This window comes from Stigmatopora nigra, chromosome 12 (assembly GCF_051989575.1).
Source record: "Stigmatopora nigra isolate UIUO_SnigA chromosome 12, RoL_Snig_1.1, whole genome shotgun sequence".
In the NCBI taxonomy this organism is placed as follows: Eukaryota; Metazoa; Chordata; class Actinopteri; order Syngnathiformes; family Syngnathidae; genus Stigmatopora; species Stigmatopora nigra.
The window spans coordinates 2,888,262-2,907,745 of NC_135519.1; the positions used below are offsets into that span (position 1 = coordinate 2,888,262).

General features: G+C 41.1%; 1 protein-coding gene across 7 annotated transcripts in view; it reads left to right on the top strand.

Moving 5' to 3' along the window:
- ccdc88ab (coiled-coil and HOOK domain protein 88ab) overlaps positions 1-18,769 on the top strand; it is a 57,720-nt gene extending 38,951 nt beyond the window's left edge. Inside the window, exons 17-38 of one of the 7 annotated variants that reach the window (XM_077729087.1) lie at positions 383-676; positions 739-921; positions 1,906-2,184; positions 2,251-2,375; positions 2,438-2,576; positions 2,647-2,823; positions 3,474-3,635; positions 5,604-5,881; positions 5,950-6,093; positions 6,166-6,352; positions 6,450-6,595; positions 6,676-6,768; positions 7,536-7,738; positions 7,818-7,865; positions 9,258-9,335; positions 11,797-12,036; positions 12,122-12,175; positions 12,550-12,639; positions 13,856-14,127; positions 15,587-16,019; positions 17,495-17,554; positions 18,078-18,769. In XM_077729087.1, the coding sequence (XP_077585213.1) occupies positions 383-676; positions 739-921; positions 1,906-2,184; positions 2,251-2,375; positions 2,438-2,576; positions 2,647-2,823; positions 3,474-3,635; positions 5,604-5,881; positions 5,950-6,093; positions 6,166-6,352; positions 6,450-6,595; positions 6,676-6,768; positions 7,536-7,738; positions 7,818-7,865; positions 9,258-9,335; positions 11,797-12,036; positions 12,122-12,175; positions 12,550-12,639; positions 13,856-14,127; positions 15,587-16,019; positions 17,495-17,538 (3,669 nt within the window). In that variant the 3' untranslated portion in view covers positions 17,539-17,554; positions 18,078-18,769. Of the gene's footprint in view, positions 1-382; positions 677-738; positions 922-1,905; positions 2,185-2,250; positions 2,376-2,437; positions 2,577-2,646; positions 2,824-3,473; positions 3,636-5,603; positions 5,882-5,949; positions 6,094-6,165; positions 6,353-6,449; positions 6,596-6,675; positions 6,769-7,535; positions 7,739-7,817; positions 7,866-9,257; positions 9,336-11,796; positions 12,037-12,121; positions 12,176-12,549; positions 12,640-13,855; positions 14,128-15,586 lie in introns of all 7 variants that reach the window. The other 6 variants (XR_013327997.1, XM_077729086.1, XM_077729081.1 and 3 more) reach the window with 6 other exon arrangements.
- The last annotated feature ends 715 nt before the right edge of the window (positions 18,770-19,484 follow it).

Here is a 19,484-nt window from a genome sequence, read left to right on the forward strand (position 1 = left end):
TAGTCTTTCTTATTTTTTCCAGTTATAAGGCCTGGGCACCAAATTCAAATTGTTGCCAGTGGGCGCTACCTTTCCTCTTGCTCTAAAATTTCACAACTCGTTCTCGTCATATCAATAATGCTGAAAATGTGGGTCAAATTGGCTAATCCACAAGTTACCACAAAATTTCTTTTTCTGTAACCTTTGAACTCATCATGCCAAAATTTTAATCACCTTTCATTTAATATTGCAAACATATTCTGTACATTTGATCATCTGGAAACAAATTTGATTCATCTTTCAATTTTGGAGAAAACAATTATACGGAAAGACATAGAGAACCAAATTCTTAACATTATGTAGGTTTAACCCCCGGGTGGAAATAATTCCAATTAATGTTTAGGTATCAGCATTGGAGAAGGAGAACACCGACCTGGAAGCAGAGAGCCGGCGCCTCAAGAAGAAGCTGGATGCTCTGAAGAACATGGCTTTCCAGCTTGAGGCTCTGGAGAAGGAGAATTCTCAGTTGGAGCAAGAGAACCTAGAGGCGCGGCGTTCGGCGGAGAGCTTCCGCTCGGCCGGTGCCAAGGCCATGCAGCTAGAGGCCGAGAACAGAGAATTAGAGAGTGAGAGGAGCCAGCTCAAGCGCAGCTTGGAGCTCCTTAAGGCAACCTCAAAGAAGACAGAGAGATTAGAAGTCAGTCTGCTTTGTGTCTGCTTTACAACTCCCTGATACTGACTGCTTCCTCCTGGTTTTAGGTGAGCTACCAGGGCTTGGACACGGAGAACCAGCGCTTGCAGAAGGCGCTGGAGAACAGCAGCAAGAAGATCCAGCAGCTTGAGGCTGAACTGCAAGAAGTCGAGACTGAGAACCAGACCCTTCAACGAAATTTGGAGGAGCTTAAAATCTCCAGCAAGCGCCTGGAGCAGCTGGAGCAAGAGGTCAGATGAGAACAGATGCTACATTTCTAAGAAAGAAGAATATATAGGAATACCTCGTATATCATGGTTAATAGGTTCCAAGACCTACTGCAATAGGTGAATAACCGGGATGTAACGACAGTGTAATCTTGTTTGGAGTTTTAAAATCCTCAACGTACTATTATTTAACTCCCAAAGATAGACACTGCTCCCTGGTGGCAAGTGCAACACACTCCAATTGTCTTGCTCCCCATTTCTTGTTTGCATTATTGTTCATACAATGTTAACTTTTCATACACAGTGGTACCTCGAGATACGAGCTTAATGCGTTCCGAGACTGAGCTCGTATGCGGGGGGGGGGGGGGGGGGGGGGGAGCTTTTTGCTCTGCAACACACTCGCAACATAACATAAACAAATTTACATGAACTTGGATTATAAAGCAGACAAACTCAAAAATAAGTTTGATCTAATCTTACACTAAACTTAATTCTAATTTTGTTTAAAATTTGTATACCTTTCTTTTCCCGGGATGGCTCTATTTGCCCCACCTCCACCCTGCCTTTCAGATGCAACCTATATATGATTGTCTGCTTTGTCCTCACAATAGGCTAACGCACAACCAATTGACATCCAGAAGTACTATATACTCCTCTCGTCAATCTACATTGACTAACGGAAAAAGAAACACTGAAAAAAATCCAACACAGTCCAGTGCTAGAGACACTACACGAGAGAGTTGCGACCAGAAAGACAGTGCCCATGATGTTCTTATGAGCAGCCTCTCCCGTCCGCTGTATGCTTGTATATCAAAATTTGCCTCGTATCTCAAGACAAAAATTTGCTCGAAATTTTACTCCTATCTCAAACTGCTCATATGTCGGGGCACTCGTATATCGAGGTTTTACTGTATATTTGCAGATCCAACCCGCAATGTTTTCAATCCGTAATAATCGGTGTGCGATGCAGCAAGTTATTCCCATATTTTACTTGTCTGGTGGTTACAGAACAAGACACTGGAGCATGAGAGCTCTCAGCTGGAGAAGGACAAGAAGCTGCTGGAGAAGGAAAACAAGCGCCTGAGGCAGCAGGCCGAGATCCGTGACTCCAAGCTGGATGACAGTAACCAGCGCATCTCGTCCCTGGAGAAGGAGAACCGCACAATGGGCAAGGAGATGATCTTCTTCCGGGACTCATGCACCCGCGTCAAAGACCTAGAGAAGGAGAACAAGGAACTGGTCAAACAAGGCACCATCGATAAGAGGACACTCATAACGCTCAGAGAGGTTTGTGGCTGAAAATAAAGAAATGTTATCATTTGGGGGAATTAAAATGATAAATTATCTTCTCAGGAACTTGTTAGCGAGAAGCTACGCACTCAGCAGATCAACAACGACTTGGAGAAACTGACGCACGAGCTGGAGAAGATTGGGGTGGACAAGGAGAGGCTGCTGCTGGATGAGGACTCTGGCGACAGGTATCCAACAGTTTGCTTCTAACTCTGCGTCGGGAAATCAACAAAGTGCCTTTTTCCCCAAGGTTTAAGCTACTGGAAAGCAAACTGGAGTCCACTCTGAAGTCTTCACTGGAGATTAAGGAGGAGAAGATCGCCGCCCTGGAGGCCAGACTGCAGGAGTCCTCCAATCTGAACCAGCAGCTCCGGCAGGAACTCAAAACTGTAAGGATCCACGCGCAAGAGATAAAGGGTGCCCAAATGTTTTGTCATCCATTCGATGTTGTTCGCTCAGGTGAAAAAGAATTACGAGGCTTTACGGCAGAGGGAAGAGGAAGAGAGAATGGTGCAGACCTCACCCTCTCGTGGCGGGGAAGACGGCCAGACACTCAGTAAATGGGAGAAGGAGAGTCACGAAGCCACAAGGGAACTTCTTAAAGTCAAGGATAGACTTATCGAGGTGGAGAGGAACGTAAGTCCTCATCGTTTCAACATCAATTAGATTTCACAGTGACATTGTGTGTAGATCACCAATTTTATGATATTCTTTGGAATATACGATATATATTGTCTATTACAGTGCCATGATTCGATTCTGTTCAAAGGCCTTACATCCATTTAATAAGATATTTACACATTTAACAGTCACAATCTGTTCAAGTGGAATAATAAAATACATGTTGAAATAGTTTTGTTTAAGTATTTAAGAAATCTGAATGGAAGGCATTGTTCTTTCACCAAAATGGGATTTCTAAGTGATAGTAGTGTTTATTTTTGTTGAAATATGGTAAGGTACTATTTGATTTGATTGCCAGCCATCATTCTGCCAAAGAGAAACTAAAAATTATCAACAACTATCTTTGGCACCCTTTGACGAACGTTCAATCCAAAGTTTGTTGATTTTGCTGCTAACCCCTCAGTCCAAATCCACCACAAGTGACCGTGATTTAAATTCACAGATGTAACATCAAAAGAGCCACACGATTGAACATCAATGGCACAAAAAGAGTTAACCAATCAATATCCCAACTATTCTAATGTATTTGCCATTCAACACGAAATTATGCTCATTCCTTGCCATCTTTTCTAATAACTGACAACTCCCCATTTTTCCCCTTGTAGAATGCCACATTACATGCAGAGAAGGTTGCGCTGAGGAGCCAACTAAAACAACTGGAGACTCAAAGTTCCAACCTACAGGCTCAGATCGTGGCCGTGCAGAGACAGAGCGCATCCCTACAGGAGAACAACACTGGACTGCAGACGCAGAATGCCAAGCTGCAGGTAACGTGTATACAATTGGTGGGGTAGCTCAGCACTGGGAAATGCACACTTAATTGCAAAGTGTAGGAAAAGCATGATTGAAGGTGGTGCCAAATTACTGTATTATTATACTCATTCATTCAACTTCTGTACTGTGCATCCTTGTAAGGGTTGTCGAAGCCTATCCCATCTGACACTGGGTGAAAGGCAGATGATTAGACTCTTGGCAGTCAATTTTATTGAATCAATGGATCAAATAATTTGATCATCTCATCATTTTCTGAACCTCTTTATCCTCACTATGTTTGCGGGGGTGCTGGAGCCTATTCCAGCTGACTCAGGACCAGAGGCGGGGGACAACACCCTGAATCGGTGGCCAGACGATCACAGGTCACAAGGAGACATATAACCATGAAAACCCATACCTAGGGGCAATTTAGAGCATCCAATTAGCCTACCATGCATGTTTTTGGAATGTGGTAAGAAACCAGAGTACCCGGAAAAAAAACCCACACAGGCCCGGGGAGAACACCACACCGGTGGACGGGCCATGGATTTGAATCCAAGACCCCAAAGCTATGAGGTTGACACGCCAACCACTCGTGCCACCGGGATGCCCTAATTTGATAATCTTATTGTATAAAAGGTCTCTGTTCCTTCAATTAAAAAGTAATCACACAGGTAAGTGTTTCCTCCAAGCGATTTGGAATGCTTTTAGAAGCACTAAAAGCTGAGGGAAGCTTTTGCAATTGGTTGGGAGCCAAAAGTGCCGGCCTACTTAAAAGTGCTCCTTTTAGCCACATTAGTGGGTCTGAAGCCTCCCCTCTTTGGCGCTGTCCCAACTCTGCCAGTCTGCTTAGCTCCCCTGCTATGGATTTAGACCTGAACTCCTTGTTTGGCTGCTTTTCAAAGCCAGCTTATGGGACGAGATTGACACTGACTGGCATTGCCGTCTCACACTTTTGTGTGTGTGTTATTTATTTATTTATTTAAAGCATATGCTGTCATGTTTGTTGCTTTTACCATTTCCCACCTCTCAATTTCCATACAAATCAATGGGGTTGCATTGAAGGATTTTTTGGGGGCAAAAACCATCTACATTGATTCAAAATAACAGATCTATCATTAGATTTTTGACAGCTTGCATTTTGTTTTCTCCTACATTGCAATGATAATACTGTTTGTTTAATGGGAGCGTCTAAGTTAGTTGTCTATGTTCAATGCAATGACTGCTCTTTATCTATAACTTTATTGAAGGGACCAACAACCCCTTATGTGCATCCGGGTGGAACAAATATTTTCTTGATAATTTCGGGGGGGGAAAACCCAATTTAATTTTTCTGACATCTTATAGTAGAAACAATGGTAAATAAACACCAATATTTCCAGGAAGTGGTCATCTGACACGGTGCAGACATTTTTCTATCTAATGCTGGAAATATTTTAGCCAATTAAACATGTTCATTTTCACTTGCACTGTAGTCAAATATCAAACACGTAAATCAAGCCTCCATTAGTTTTGTTTCTCTACAATATCTATCTATCTATATATATATATATGTATATATATATATATACATATATATATATATATATATATATATATATATATATATATATATATATATATATATATATATATATATATATATATATATATATATATATATATATATATATATATATATATATATATATATATATATATATATATATATATATATATATATATATATATATATATATATATATATATATATATATATACATATACATATACATATACATATACATATACATATACATATACATATACATATACATATATACATATATACCACCTTGGAGGTGGCAATAATTGGTGACAAATGCAGACAAAGCGCCCCCCAAGGCAGACAAAATTGTCTTGACATCCCATCACCTTGGCCATTTCCTTTTTTCCATGGTTTCACAAGTTGATGTGACAAGTTATCTTGCCCACCCCTACAGGTGGAGAATTCCACGCTGGGCTCGCAGAGTGCCGCCCTCATGGCACAGAACGCTCAGTTGCAGGGCTTGCAGAGCAGCGCGGAGGCTGAGCGCGAGGGGACGCAGCGTGAGAAAGAGGAGCTCCGGTCCACCTACGAGCTACTCCTACGGGACCACGACAAGCTAGCAGCGCTCCACGAGAGGCAAGCGTCAGAGTACGAGGCGCTCATTGGCAAACACGGCGGCCTTAAGACCTCCCACAAGTCTCTTGAGCAGCAGTACCGCGACCTGGAGGACAAGTGAGTAATTCGGGGTACTTGGAATCAGATGGGTAGAACTCAAGGATGAGAATGTTTTAATCCAACAGGTATAAGCAGTTCCTGCAGAGGAGGGGAGATCTGGAAGAGCTGGAGAAGAACCTGAAGGAGCAGCAAGATAAAATGTCTTCAGAGAACCAGAACCACCGAACCACTGCTGATCAGTACAAACTGCTCAAAGAGGAAAATGACAGGTCTGGTTGTGTGCTATTAAGGTGAATCGACGGACAAAATAATGTAACTTCTACATTTACCACCACCCCTAGACTGAACACAACATACCAGCAGCTGCAGAGAGACAATGAGAACCTCCAGCTGGACCACAAAAACATCAAGAGTCAACTGAATGGCGCCAAGCTCGAGCAGACCAAGTTAGAAGCTGAGTTTTCCAAGCTCAAAGAGCAGTACCAGCAGCTGGATATCACCTCCACCAAACTCACCAACCAGTGTGAGGTGAGAACCGAGACATGAACCGGGAACGATCCAGTGTTGAAGACCCAACATGAAATTTTTTTATATTTCTATGCAATTTTTTGAATGCTCATCTCAGCTCTTAAGTCAGCTGAAGGGCAACCTAGAAGAGGAGAACCGCCACCTCTTGGATCAGATCCAGACGCTGATGCTGCAAAACCGCACATTGCTGGAGCAGACCATGGAGAGCAAAGACCTTTTCCACGTTGAGCAGAGACAATACATGTAAAATTTATAGATTTAAAAAAAAGAATAGCTTGACAAATGTTCCTGAATGAAAGCAATTCTGCTGTCCATCTATTTAGTGACAAGTTGAATGAGCTGAGGAGACAGAAGGAGAAGCTGGAGGAGAAGATTATGGATCAGTACAAGTTCTACGATCCCTCACCTCCACGCAGGTGAGAAACAGATACTATATCATTCATTCATTCATTTTCCAAACAGCAGATCCTCACAAGGATCACAGGGGGTGATTGATTCCCAAACTTTTTTTGTAACTTGAAATTTTCACAAGTAGAGGTGTACTTTATTTGTAAATTTTCTAATTAATTCCACGATCCTCACACAACTACCAACTAAACCCTTGAATTATTGAAAATGGTTGTTGTGAGACAGCCAATTTAATTGAATTGAATGCTTTTTTTGTCATTATAATGAGAATGATGAAATGAGAGCTCAGGAGAGTGCAATGTTCTAAATATTTTCAAAATAAAATAAAGGATAAGGAAATGCATTTACTTTTTGGGGGATTTTGTAACCTGGATCTTTTTCGTATCTCGAGTCACTCATTTGCATATAAAAAAAAAATTGTAACCTGAAAATTCTGCACGAAGAGGCATTTGTAAGTCGAGGTATGACTAATTGATTCTATTAAAAGTAAAATGAATCCAATAGCCTGTCTCCAAATCGGTTTAGATTTTTTATTCCAAACGGAATGAAAATTGGAATGATGTGACAGTGTCTTAAAAGTGTAATCAGTTGTTTGAAATCAGGTGTTCTTTTTTTCTGAAACAAACACTGGTTAAAGTGTCCATGCAGGATCAATTGGAACAAACATCTGCACCCACTATAGCCCTTTGTTGAATAGTTTGGACTCCCCGCACTATTGCAAAAACTGATTAACAGCCATTTTTTCTTTGCCTATGTGTCTATTTGACCTCATCAGACGAGGCAACTGGATCACATTGAAGATGAAGAAGCTGATCAAGCCCAAAAGTCGGGAGCGAATGCGCTCGCTCACATTGACGCCGTCCCGCTCAGAGTCTGGTGATGGCTTCCTGTCCTTCCCTGCTGACAGCCAGGACAGCTCCTCGGTGGGATCCGGTTCCAACTCCCTTGACGATGCGCTAACTCAAAAGAGGAGCAGCAGTGAGTTCACATATACGCATGCACACATGATCCAAACACATTGTCTAACTGGGGGATTTGATATCCATCTATGCGTAAGGAAGGAGAGGCCAACGTTGCCTTGCCCAAGGGCAGGTCCCCAACAATGGTATGCCAGGGTTCACAAGCCTTCCCGAGCTTCTCTCAGGGCATGTTTTCGTGATTGCCGTTGTGTGTGTCGCTTGCTTTACGGCTGAGCTGCACCAATTGCTTGACTCCAACCAATTAGCTCACATTTGAATTGAACTATATGTCGACTTTTGTGTGCAGTTCACCTGTAAAGAGGAATCAAACCATTACCACATAGGCTCCCTGTTTTTTAACGTTTATAAAAATGTCATTTCTCTCTACTATTTTCATATTCTAATGCATTGCCATCGCATTGCCATTTGTGAATGTCGTTGTGGCGATGCATCTGATTTCATGACGTTCAAGGAGAAATAAGTTAGAATAAGCAAGTGCTTGTGTAATCATTGGCATGTTGTACGATGTGGTTGTTGTCGGTGGAAGTGCTCACAATTGTGGCCATCTTGCGACAGTGGGAGATTGTCAGTAACAGCACATTTTAATTAGTTAAAATGTGCAAGGTGTGAATTCTGCATGAAAGTCACTTTCATAGGTCAGAAGTGGTCATGGATGTTTATAAGCACACACAAGAGCAAGAATATTGTTTAGCACCTGAGACCTCCGCCAAGGGTTTTTTTTTTTTTGATCCGTTATCTTGGAAATCAAACTCCAATTTAAAGATTATGCATATATTTTACATTGACATTTGACATTGCTCATAATGGAATACGCAAGTTTAATTATTATAAAAAATGTTTTTAATAAGAAACATTCATACCTTGAGGTACTAGCCTAATGCGTTCTGGGACTGAGCTCGTATCTCGATTTACTTGTATCTCAAATCAACGTTTCCCATAGAAATGAACTAGATACCAATTAATTTGTTCCCACCCTCTGGAAAAAAAACACCCAAACACAGGATATTCACGATCTACTAATAGAGTAAAAAATAACTAATCGTTATGTTTATTAATAAAATGACATATTGTTCAATACAATGCAGAGTTCGCGGATGGAAGAGAGAGACCTGTTGGATGCACTTAAATTACACACAAATTTAACCTAATAATAATATGGATAAAACTGCCAAAATCATTTTTCATTGTTAAACCTACTTAAAAGGCTCTTGTTTTTAATACAACTTCGGCAACAATAAACAAATGTAAACAAGCAATCATCCTTGGCAGACGTCATGTTGTTTAGGGGATGTAGTAATTGTAGCTGTACTGTATCTAAATATTTTAGTGAAACTGTGAGATATGAGTGTGTAAAAATGACTCTCAGCAGATTTTTCTGACGGCTGAGCTATCCAGCTGAGTGTGCAGGGCCTCGGCTTGCCCGAATCCCCTCACTTTGTCCTGTTAACAAAGTACCCCTCTCCTCTTTTTTTGCCTAACCCCAACTGCCACCCTGTGTGTCCTCCGTGCTGTGGCAGCTTTAAAACGATTGCCTTTCATGAGGAACAGATCCAAGGACAAAGACAAGGCGAAGGCCATCTACCGACGCTCCATGTGTAAGACCGCCGCGCTTAGCCGTCTTCCTCCTTTCTCCCGCCGCCAGCCGGGACCGCTCACTGATGTTATGCGTCTTTCGTGTTGGTGTGAACGCACGCTCTCATTTGCTAACATCAGTGACATGTCCTTTTCAACTATAGTCACTCTTGTAGTGCTTCACTTAGCACAGATGGCGTAGTTGAGACTAACACCCGTAGACGTTTTTCTGTTGGAGGAACTGCTCATGCTATGCTAGACAATGTGACTTACTATGCTGCTTTCTGCTTCGTTTGGAATGAACGTTGCCGACTGTTTAATGCAATTGGCTGTTGTGGGCGTGTCTGACTACGTGTTTGTTTGTTGACTAATTGGGCTTTGTCGATGTTTTTCAATAATATGTGTGTGCATCGCTATGAATGAGTACAAATGTCTTTGTGGTTGTGTCCATGGATGTGTGTAGGGCTGTAGGATATTTGTAGGAATTTTGATTATCGATTAATCCCATTTTATAAAATTTTATATTATATATTTTGGATTTGTGGACAAGTGGGCTCATATACTAAAAATCATGTAATGTCATTGCTTTGGGGTCAACATTTTAGCTATAAAGTTGCCCTGAAACCGATACCTGTTTAAATCTAAAGTAAATATCATTGTTTTCCAAAAGAAAAATGTTTCTAAATTGTGTGAGTGGCTGGGTGTGTGTGTATTTTTGGGCCGAATAATTACAAATAACCCCAACTTGCTTGCATCAAAGATTAGAGAACACAGAATGTTTGTTTCTTTTGGTCGTCAATATTATAAATGAGAATTGTAAAGCGTTTAAGATAAAGATACAGTGGTACCGCTAGTTAAGAAATTAATTTGTTCCAAAAGTGCTTTCGTAACTTGAATGTTTCATAAGTAGAGTTGAATTTCATATGTAAATGCCCTACTCCGTTCCAAGGTCCCCAAATAATATCCTATTAATAATAATAAAGTTTCAATAGGCAAAAACGCAACAAAACAGCATGTCAGAACAAGGGTCAAAGGCACACGCAAAGCATGTTGGATATGCAGCTCCTTCCTAGCCAATGAGAAGCCAGCTTTTCTGTTTGCTTCTGTATCTGTCTTGTGTGAGAGAATGTAAATGAGGGCATCAACACTTGTGTGTTAAGTATGTGCGTGTGGGATTTTCTGCCACCCGAGATGGAGCTTTTGACTTAGAATTTAGGAGTATTTATTTCCTTTGCATATTTTGATATGCCTGATTGGTGTGTGTTACGTTCACTGCAACTTTCTGCTTGCCTTCACGCTTCAAGGGCAATAAAGACAGCGGCAAGAGAAAAGTGCTGTCTTTTTTGCACTTGACATTCGCTTCACAGCGATGAGATCCAAGACATGACATGATTTGGATAATTTACTCAGCTGCCTCTGACAAAGATGGACAGCACTAACCATAGTAACCAATGGTCTAATTATCCGGCTAGATTGAAAGCGCCTATGAAATATGTCTAAATTAGAATATTTACCAATTAATGTATGTCACAAGGATTTCATTTCATTTGTCAATGAATAATCTTTTTTTTAAATAGATAGACCCATTTATATTATACTCTTTTTACGAAATGGAAATAGATTAGATAACTTTATTCATCCCGTATTCAAGACATTTCATGGTCACAGTAGCAAGAAGTTGAGAATACAGACACAGGAAAAGACATTTTAGACACAAATAAATAAGTAATAAATAAGTTAATATATATAAATAAATAAGTATAATATGATACAACAAATAATGAAATATGTATCAAAACCTGAAATTTAAGAAACATGGGATCAGAAATAATTATTTGGATGAATCTTCCGCCAACAATGTCTCTAAATGACAATCAAAATAGTGATCATTCAATTGTTTCAGCTCTACTGTCAATGAGGTATTTTAAGATGAATAATAAATAAGTAAATATTTGCATGAATAAAGTTTTGCGCATTTAAGAGAAAATGTAATTGCAAAATTTTAATAAACAGCTGGAAGTAGCAAATTATCCATTCAAAGTAAATAAGTAAATTTTTAAGTAATTTAATTTGACACCCAGATATACTGTAAATAAAAAATACAAACAGTAAAAATAAACTTTATGGCTAAGGTGAACCAAGCTGTTATTTATAAACTATACACTTTGAAAATTTTTACAACTAAAATTCAGTGTTACAAATAGTTGAAACCATTCCGTTAATGTGAGTAGAAGTAAAAGTAGAGTGTTTGATCCATCTCTTGTATTGGACCTCATAAAACAACCATTTTTAATGTTGTGTCCTGGGAGTGCTGCTTACTACTTCTTTTGCTCTGAAACTGAATGAATCCGTTATTATAAAGTGAATGCATGCATGTGTCATCGCTGGGTACAGTTTCCATTCGGATGCATCCCATGGTTATCAATTCAATGCAAAGGGAATATCAAAGTTTCCAGAAATTAATCCTTTTGCGTTCACGCGCAGCCATGAACGACCTACTGCAAACCATGACGGTGGCTGGCGGTCCAAGCGGAGACTGGACAGGCAGCACGGAGAACCTAGACGTGGGTGGCGAGGCAGGGGACTTAAGTGGCGGGCGGCGTGGAGGGGCTGGCGGCAGGCGTATGAAAGAGCTGGCTTTCTCCACCAACGCCATTGACTGTGCCGTCCTCACGTTGCCCTCCACTGCACACGGAAGGGCCACGCAGAGGATCCGTGTCAAAGGTAACCCCTGCCTCCTTAAAAAATGCACGTTGAAGTTTATTATCTTTTTATTTATTTTTAATTATGACATGTTTTGGCTTGGCAGACAACGCTTCCTGTGAGGATGTCGCCGGCTCTTCAGACGACCCCAAGATTCAAGGTGGGATCACATAGAATCAGGTCAAAACCCGATAATCTTTAGGTTCCCTACTTGCCTCTTTGATTAATCCCTGGAGCAGCCATTTTGGTCATGCGCAAATCTGATTGACGCCATTGCACATGGCGATAGAGGTCCAATCCATTTCGACCTCCCAATTCGAATGGATTGTACGGAAATAATCTTCCTTTGTTGGTTGTTTCAATGACTCTCGCTACCAAATTGGCAGCCTCGACTTCCTGCCCATCATCCTCCTGGCATGCGCCATCTGCCACACCAGCGGGGGTTGAACTGTGTACTGTCCACCCCTTTGTGACTTCCTGCTTGTGTCACTACATGTTTGCCTTCTTCCCTTTTTGTTCTCTCACAACCCCCAGCTTCCAGACCCTCCAGTCTCCATAGCAACAGGACCACAAGTAGTATTAGTAACAATAACTCCCAACTCACCTCTCCTTTGGAGGGCAAAGGTACGCTCCCAACTCCTGTGACTTTTCCTCGTTCTCCTTGAATGTCTGTTTAGTCATCTAGCAACCTCTCAAAACTTCATATTTATCTCCTCATCAATATCAATAAAAAACATGTCTCAATCTGTAATGATGCAACAATTTTAGTGATCGAGCAACCCCTCAAAACTTCATCTTTATCTCCTCATCGATAAAAAAATGTTTCAGTCTGTAATGATACAAATAACTTTCTAATTTTCTTATTTTAAGTAAGTCAAACTGATAAATAGAATGCAACGTTCAGAATTAAGCACAGATGATGTTAAATTACGATAACTTATATTAAGTAAGCAGAACTCCTAAGTAAGCAGAATTTAAAATGTTTATGTAAACTTCACACTATAACATCTGTTTATCTATTAATCCTTTTGAACATTACTACATAGAAGTTTATAGGACACACTAGAAAATACGGGTGTATTATTGTATTGTATTATAAGAACCTGATGAGCCTTGAGTGGTTAGCGCGTCGACCTCACAGCTCTGGGATACTGGGTTCAAATCCAGGTTGGTCCATCTGTATGGAGTTTGCATGTTCTCCTCGAGCCTGCGTGGGTTTTCTCCGGGTACACCGGTTTCATCCCACAATCCAAAAATGCGTGGCTGATTGGACATTCTAAATTGCCCCTAGCTATGAGTGTGATCATGAATGATTGTTTGTCTCCTTGTGCCCTGCGATTGGCTGGTCACCCAATTCAGGGAATCCCCTGCTTCTGGCCCGAAGTCAGCTGGAATAGGCGCCAGCACCCCCCGCGGCCCGACTGAGGATCAAGCGATTCAGAAAATGAATGAATGAAAAAATAACGTCATGAACCACGATGTTGTTTAAATTTTAACCCTCTGGCAGACGTTATCTATGATAAGAAAATAATAATCTGTATTGATGTTATTTCTGTTAAGATCACAATTAGTGGTAACAATGGTATGATTAATAAAATTGGGCAATAAATATTTTGTTAAAAAGTCATTATGCTGTAGGATGACAATCTCCTAATTTAGATTGATTCAATTTTATATTCTTGAACTGTAACAGAATGATGTCACTTAGGAATCATTTAAATGAGGACATGGCACTTAAAAACTTCATACTAAAAATTATATATATACTAACATCAAATGCATAAATACAAGGTTTTTATGGTCAGCAACAAAGTCCAAATCTGTGTTCTGTCCTCGTCAGGCACATTGAACGGCATCGCCAGTCGCCCTCAAAGTGAGAGCAGTGGCGAATTCAGCTTGAGTTTGGAGCAAGAAGCCTGGTCCAGCAGCGGCAGCAGTCCTGTCCAGCAGACGTCTTCGCGCTCATCCCACCGGAGCCCTGGGCCCACCCGGGCTACTCTGGAACCGTCAGCCACAGCACCCCTTCCTGGGTGCATCAAAAAGACTGCGTCCCCGGGCAGCGAGGTGCTTTCGCTGCAGCAGTTCCTGGATGAGGGAATCGACCCCGCCGAGGTAGCTCTTCAAATTTAGTGTATACATTTTAGGAATTCACTCATTTTCTCAACCGCTTTTAACCACAAGGGTCTAGGGCAGGTGTGGGCAAACTTTTCGGCCCGGGGGCCACATTGACTTTAAAATTTTGACAGATGGGCCGGGTCAGTACAAGATATGATACATATAAAAAAGTGCATCCGTTAACAGTACATATGAAACATAAACAGAAAAAAAGGACTAAAGTATTAACATACCCATCACTCATCATTAAAGTAAAAAGTATAAAATACAAAGTAAAGTAAAAAGGAATGTATTAAGAAAGATTAAAATGTAATTTAAAAAAAGATAGAGGGGCTATAAAACACGAAAAACAAAAAAGAGTGGACAGAGCTACTGCCATCTTGGGGAAAAAAGAAAAATAAAAAACATTATTTGGACTACGTCGGTGGGCCGGATTAAAAGGCCTAGCGGGCCAGATGTGGCCCGTGGGCCATAGTTTGCCCATATCTGGACTCGGGTTGGTTCGCGGGCCGCATTAACGTCAACTCGATGTCACGTGGGCCGGACCATTTTAGATATAATATTTAGACTTTTTTGTATAAATGGATTAAAAGAACTGGATTAAAAGCCCTGAATATTTAGTTTTTTTTATAGAATTAATTTAAAAAAAATCTAGATTTAGGGGGGCTTTTATCCACGGCAACAACGCACTCCTAAACGAACAAATTTAAATTAACTTGGATTAATATATACACACACACTCAAACATACCTTTTAATGTGAATTTAAACAAAATTGAATCTAATTTTGTTTTCATTTTTTTTAACCTTTGTTCTGGGCAGGTTAGCTATTTGCCACGCCTGCACACTCGCGTTCGCTATCGATGCGCTGTTTGCTGTTGTATTCCTTTCAAAATATTACGAAAATGATGCACACAAATGTCAACAATAGGATAACGCATGACCACTTGCCAACGAGAAGTAGTCTTGAATGCGCAATCGTCGGATCTAACAGGCTAAGGAAGGAATAACAGCCTACCCACGTATTGATTGTGGGTAATAAGGTTTAATTCTGAGAAAGGGTGCCATTGCCTATCGATGTTGTGTGCACGAGTATACTTCATTACCCAGAAAGCCCTCTTTTTGCCCACGTATGCGCGTTGTGCGTTTCCTGGTCGATGTGTAGGAGAAACTAGTCTGAATAAATTGTTCAGTGCTCGTAGATATCTGTTATACACGAAAGAGACGCGACAAAAAACGACCGTGCGCCACAATGTTAAACAGGCTCTCTTGTCATGGGCACCTAACTTGGTCACATCTCAAAATTGTGATCGTATCTAGGGAAAATTATTCGATCTAAATTTTCATCGTACCTCGAGCATGTCGTAGGTTCAGCTGATCGTAGGTCGAGGTATTTAAACTAGTGCATGTATGTATGAAAACTACTGCACTGATTCTTTCCTGTGTGTCTCATGTAGTCAGGCAGTCAGGAAAATCTTACCGTGGACTCTCCTCGCCTCCTGGCTTCCTCTGAGCGTGCACAGAAAGAACGCCCAGCCACCCGGGCACGTGGCATCCTGCGGTCGTCCAGCGGCAAAGCGGCGGCCGTCGCCACCGAGCGCCCGCCTCGTTCTTCGGGGCAAGCGGGTCGACCCAGCCTGCGCAAGGCCGAAAGCACACGTGTGAAGGGCTCGGCTCGGCCGGGTCTCTCCGCCCAATCGCGGGCGGTGTCCGTCTCCGAACGCCTGGACCGAGCTTCGGGGTCGGTGTCGGCGTCCACCCTGCCGCGTGCCAGCAGCGTCATCTCCACGGCCGAGGGCAGCTCGCGGCGCACCAGCATCCACGACATGCTCTCCAAGGACAACCGGCCGCCCGTGTCCGTCGATGGGGTCCAATGCCAACTGGCGCCCAGTGAGTACACCCGAACGGGACCCCCAGGTACCCCACCCTTGCCAAAGTCCCTCAGCCTACCGTGCCCGAGCTCGGATGAAGCTGAGCTCCCTGCTCTCGAGTCCTTCCTTGGTCCGTCCTTCACCGCCGAGTCTGTCTTCATGGACTCCATCTTTAGAGAGTCGGCGGCGGGCAAAAGCCTCCCCTTCCTCTCCCTCAATCCCACCCTGGTCAGCAATATCAGCGGTCCTCCCGCGGCCTCGTACCCGTCGAGCCAATCAGACGGCCCGGACGGGTCCGAGCGTTTGGAGGCCGAGGACAATCAATTGTGGTTCGAGTACGGGTGTGTGTGACGAGGGGGAGGTTCTGGCCCGTCGACATCTGTGATGGTGGGGGTCCTTTCCTTTTGTGCTGGTGGTCCCATGGTGCTGGTTTCTTTATTTTTTTCCCTTTTTGTTTTGGAGGTTTTGCTTGTGTTTTATTCACATTTCTCACCATTCACTTTGTAAATCACCAAAAAAGGAATTTAAGAAAGCAAATGAATGTTGGCAACCTTGACTTATGAGTTCCACAACTCACAAACATTTGTTATTTTCATTAAGCTATTTTTTTTCACATTGATTACCATTAATTGAAATTGATGGGGAAAATCCTAAGTCAAGGTACTTTTTTGGAACTCCCCGCGTGCTCTGTGTCTTCCTTCATTTTTCATTTTAATCTCTGGGATCATTATTTTTTATACACTAAGTTTTCCTTTATGTTCCTTTGTGTATATGATTTCTCCTGTCAGACTGTTGACATGCTGGAAAACAAACATCTTATTATGAAGACCTGATAATTAGCCCTCCTGTTACGTTTACGTAAACATATTTTGGGAATATTTTTTTATTCAGCAGATTGTACTTTTTTTTCTTTTACTCTTACACATATTTAATATTTTTTTAAATTTTCCAGGGCAGATCCAAACTGTAACATTCTAAATTATCTATGATCTTTTAGATATTTTTTCTGATTATTTTATTTTATTTTATTTTTTAATGTTCCAGCAACATAATTGTCAAGCGTCAAAATTGCTTTGTTTTGTAATAAATTGATTGATGGTCCTCGAATCTAATCGTGGCATACTTTTTAATATCTACGTATGTGTCCATAGAATCAACATTGTATCATTGACAAATTGGTTAATTAAAGCTATTTGTGCCCTCAGTCGAATGCATTTTTGCAGCATGTTTTTTAAACTTTTAAACCAAAACAATAATAGGTGTAGACATTTTTAAGTTGGCCAAAATTAGCCATGTTTCTTCCAAATTTAATTGTTTAATTTTGTGTAACAGGAGGGTTAATAATGCCAGTGAGTCGTGAGGTATTGTCTTTGTACGTTTAATTTGGAATGGAACACTAGTCCTTTTCCTCATGCTTATTTATTACCTTTGTACTCATACAGTAGTTTTTTTTTTATCTGCGTGTGTTTGTAATGACGTTGCTTTATTCCACAGATGTGGAGGGCAGAAAGTCAAAAAGCCGAAGTGGCGAGTGCTAAGCCCCACCCACGCGTGGTGAGTGAGTTGGGGGTGAGGCTTGTTGCCATAGGAACCCCAAACATGATATAACCCGTGTCATCCATCTTCCCTGCAAATGCAATCACACATGCAGACTTTTTAATTTAAATGACTTTCCCTACCCAGTATTTTGTTGCCATGACGACGCATGCTGTTCCCGGCTAGCTTTCACTTCCTGCTTTTTGTCCTGCTGTTATCATCAACCACATCTGCTTTGGGCCTTCTCCACTTGTTTGTTGAGTAACACCCACTTTTATGAACCTTTCCCATTCTGATATATTAAGTATCACTGCAGTTGACGGTAATAGACGTCCAATCGGTTTTGAACTTGGATGATCTGACAAAGGATGAGCCGCGCTCTCCCAGTTCAAAATGGATTCCGTCTGTTTCTGTCAAGTGCAGCTAATGAGTTTTGGAAGCTATATTATGGTGTTTGTATTCTCCATTTACTCTAGTAGTGCTGTTTCTAATCTTCTTTCTTCATCTTTCTACTCTTCTTGGCTTGCCGGGAATTTGCTAGGTGGTCTTGGAGGGGTGAAGCCTGGTAGACAGACGGCAAGGAAAAAGATTGTAAAATCCCGTTATTTTGTTTAATTCCAATCTTGTCGCTAAAAATGTGTTTTGCTTTTCTTCCTTGAATCAAGGAAAGGGACAAAGACGTTCCTCTTTTTCCGCCCTGTTCCTTTTATTTCCTCTCCCTTCAGCTGTGATGTGCACTACTCTTTGTATAGATGACAATTCAAGTGCCAAATTGCAGCCCCCACAACCCCAAAAAGAAAATCCACGTAGCCTGGATGATTCATTTTGGATCCCTTTATGAACTTGAATACAAGATGACAGCACACGCGTACAACTATGGGTTGCTACTATTCTGCATGTGGACTTTTCCAAAGCTTGCACGGTGAAGCCACCAGCCGACCAATCAGATTTTGAGAGTATTCGAACAGAGGTGTGTAGACTTTTCATTTCCACCCTGTATGAAGGATAATTCTACAATAATGTACCATCTTAAATATCACTGCATTAATTCCATAATGTGTGTTTATTGCACTCTGGATGACCTTAGAAGCACATATAAGTACTTACAGGATACATTACAAACACTGTCCGTGAACCAGGTGGGTTATTGTTGAGATGGCGATGAGTTTTCCCTGCTTTTCCACTTTTAAATAAACCCGTTTGATGTAATTAAAGTTCATCAATTAAGAGACATTTGTGTGACTGTTTTTGTGTCATTGTTGCAATTTTGTTTAATGTAGCTTTTCTCCTTTCATAAGGTACGTACACTTTCAAACATTTTTAAACCCTTTTATAATTTCACTGACCTAGAAACATCATTTTGTTTATACATTATGTAGATTTGAAAATATGTTAACAAAAATCTAAAATCTATCAAAATATGTGGTAAGTATTTTCATGCCCAGTGTGTCTTTTGAGTGGAAATGAGCTGGAGCGTTCAATTGGGTGGAATTCATTGATGTAGCATATCCGGCGTTGTCATAGCAACTGCAGCATCCCCATTGCTCCGGCCAGCTGGCTCCTTCCATTGGAAGTTTACTTAATAGTGACTCGTCACTTATATCAACACCTATGCAATCAAATGGGAAGTACACAAGAGCATTATTTGTTGACCTCTTTCCATACAACAATAACGAGTCTTTAACATAAATTGTAACTCAAATACTATTGCAGCCAGGGGGAAAGAAGACGTACAGACGAGTAAACTAACCTCAATCAACCTTACTAAAATTGCCCTAATATTAGAAAATGCGTTGCTTTCATAAAGGAACTATATTTGGAATAGTAAACAATGACTATGACAGAAGGCAAATTAGTATAAACTTTATAAAATCTTCGCTTACAAGAAATTTCCATCGATATTTTTTTAAATCTTTCTTTTTGAAGATGTTTTGTGTCGGACACTTTA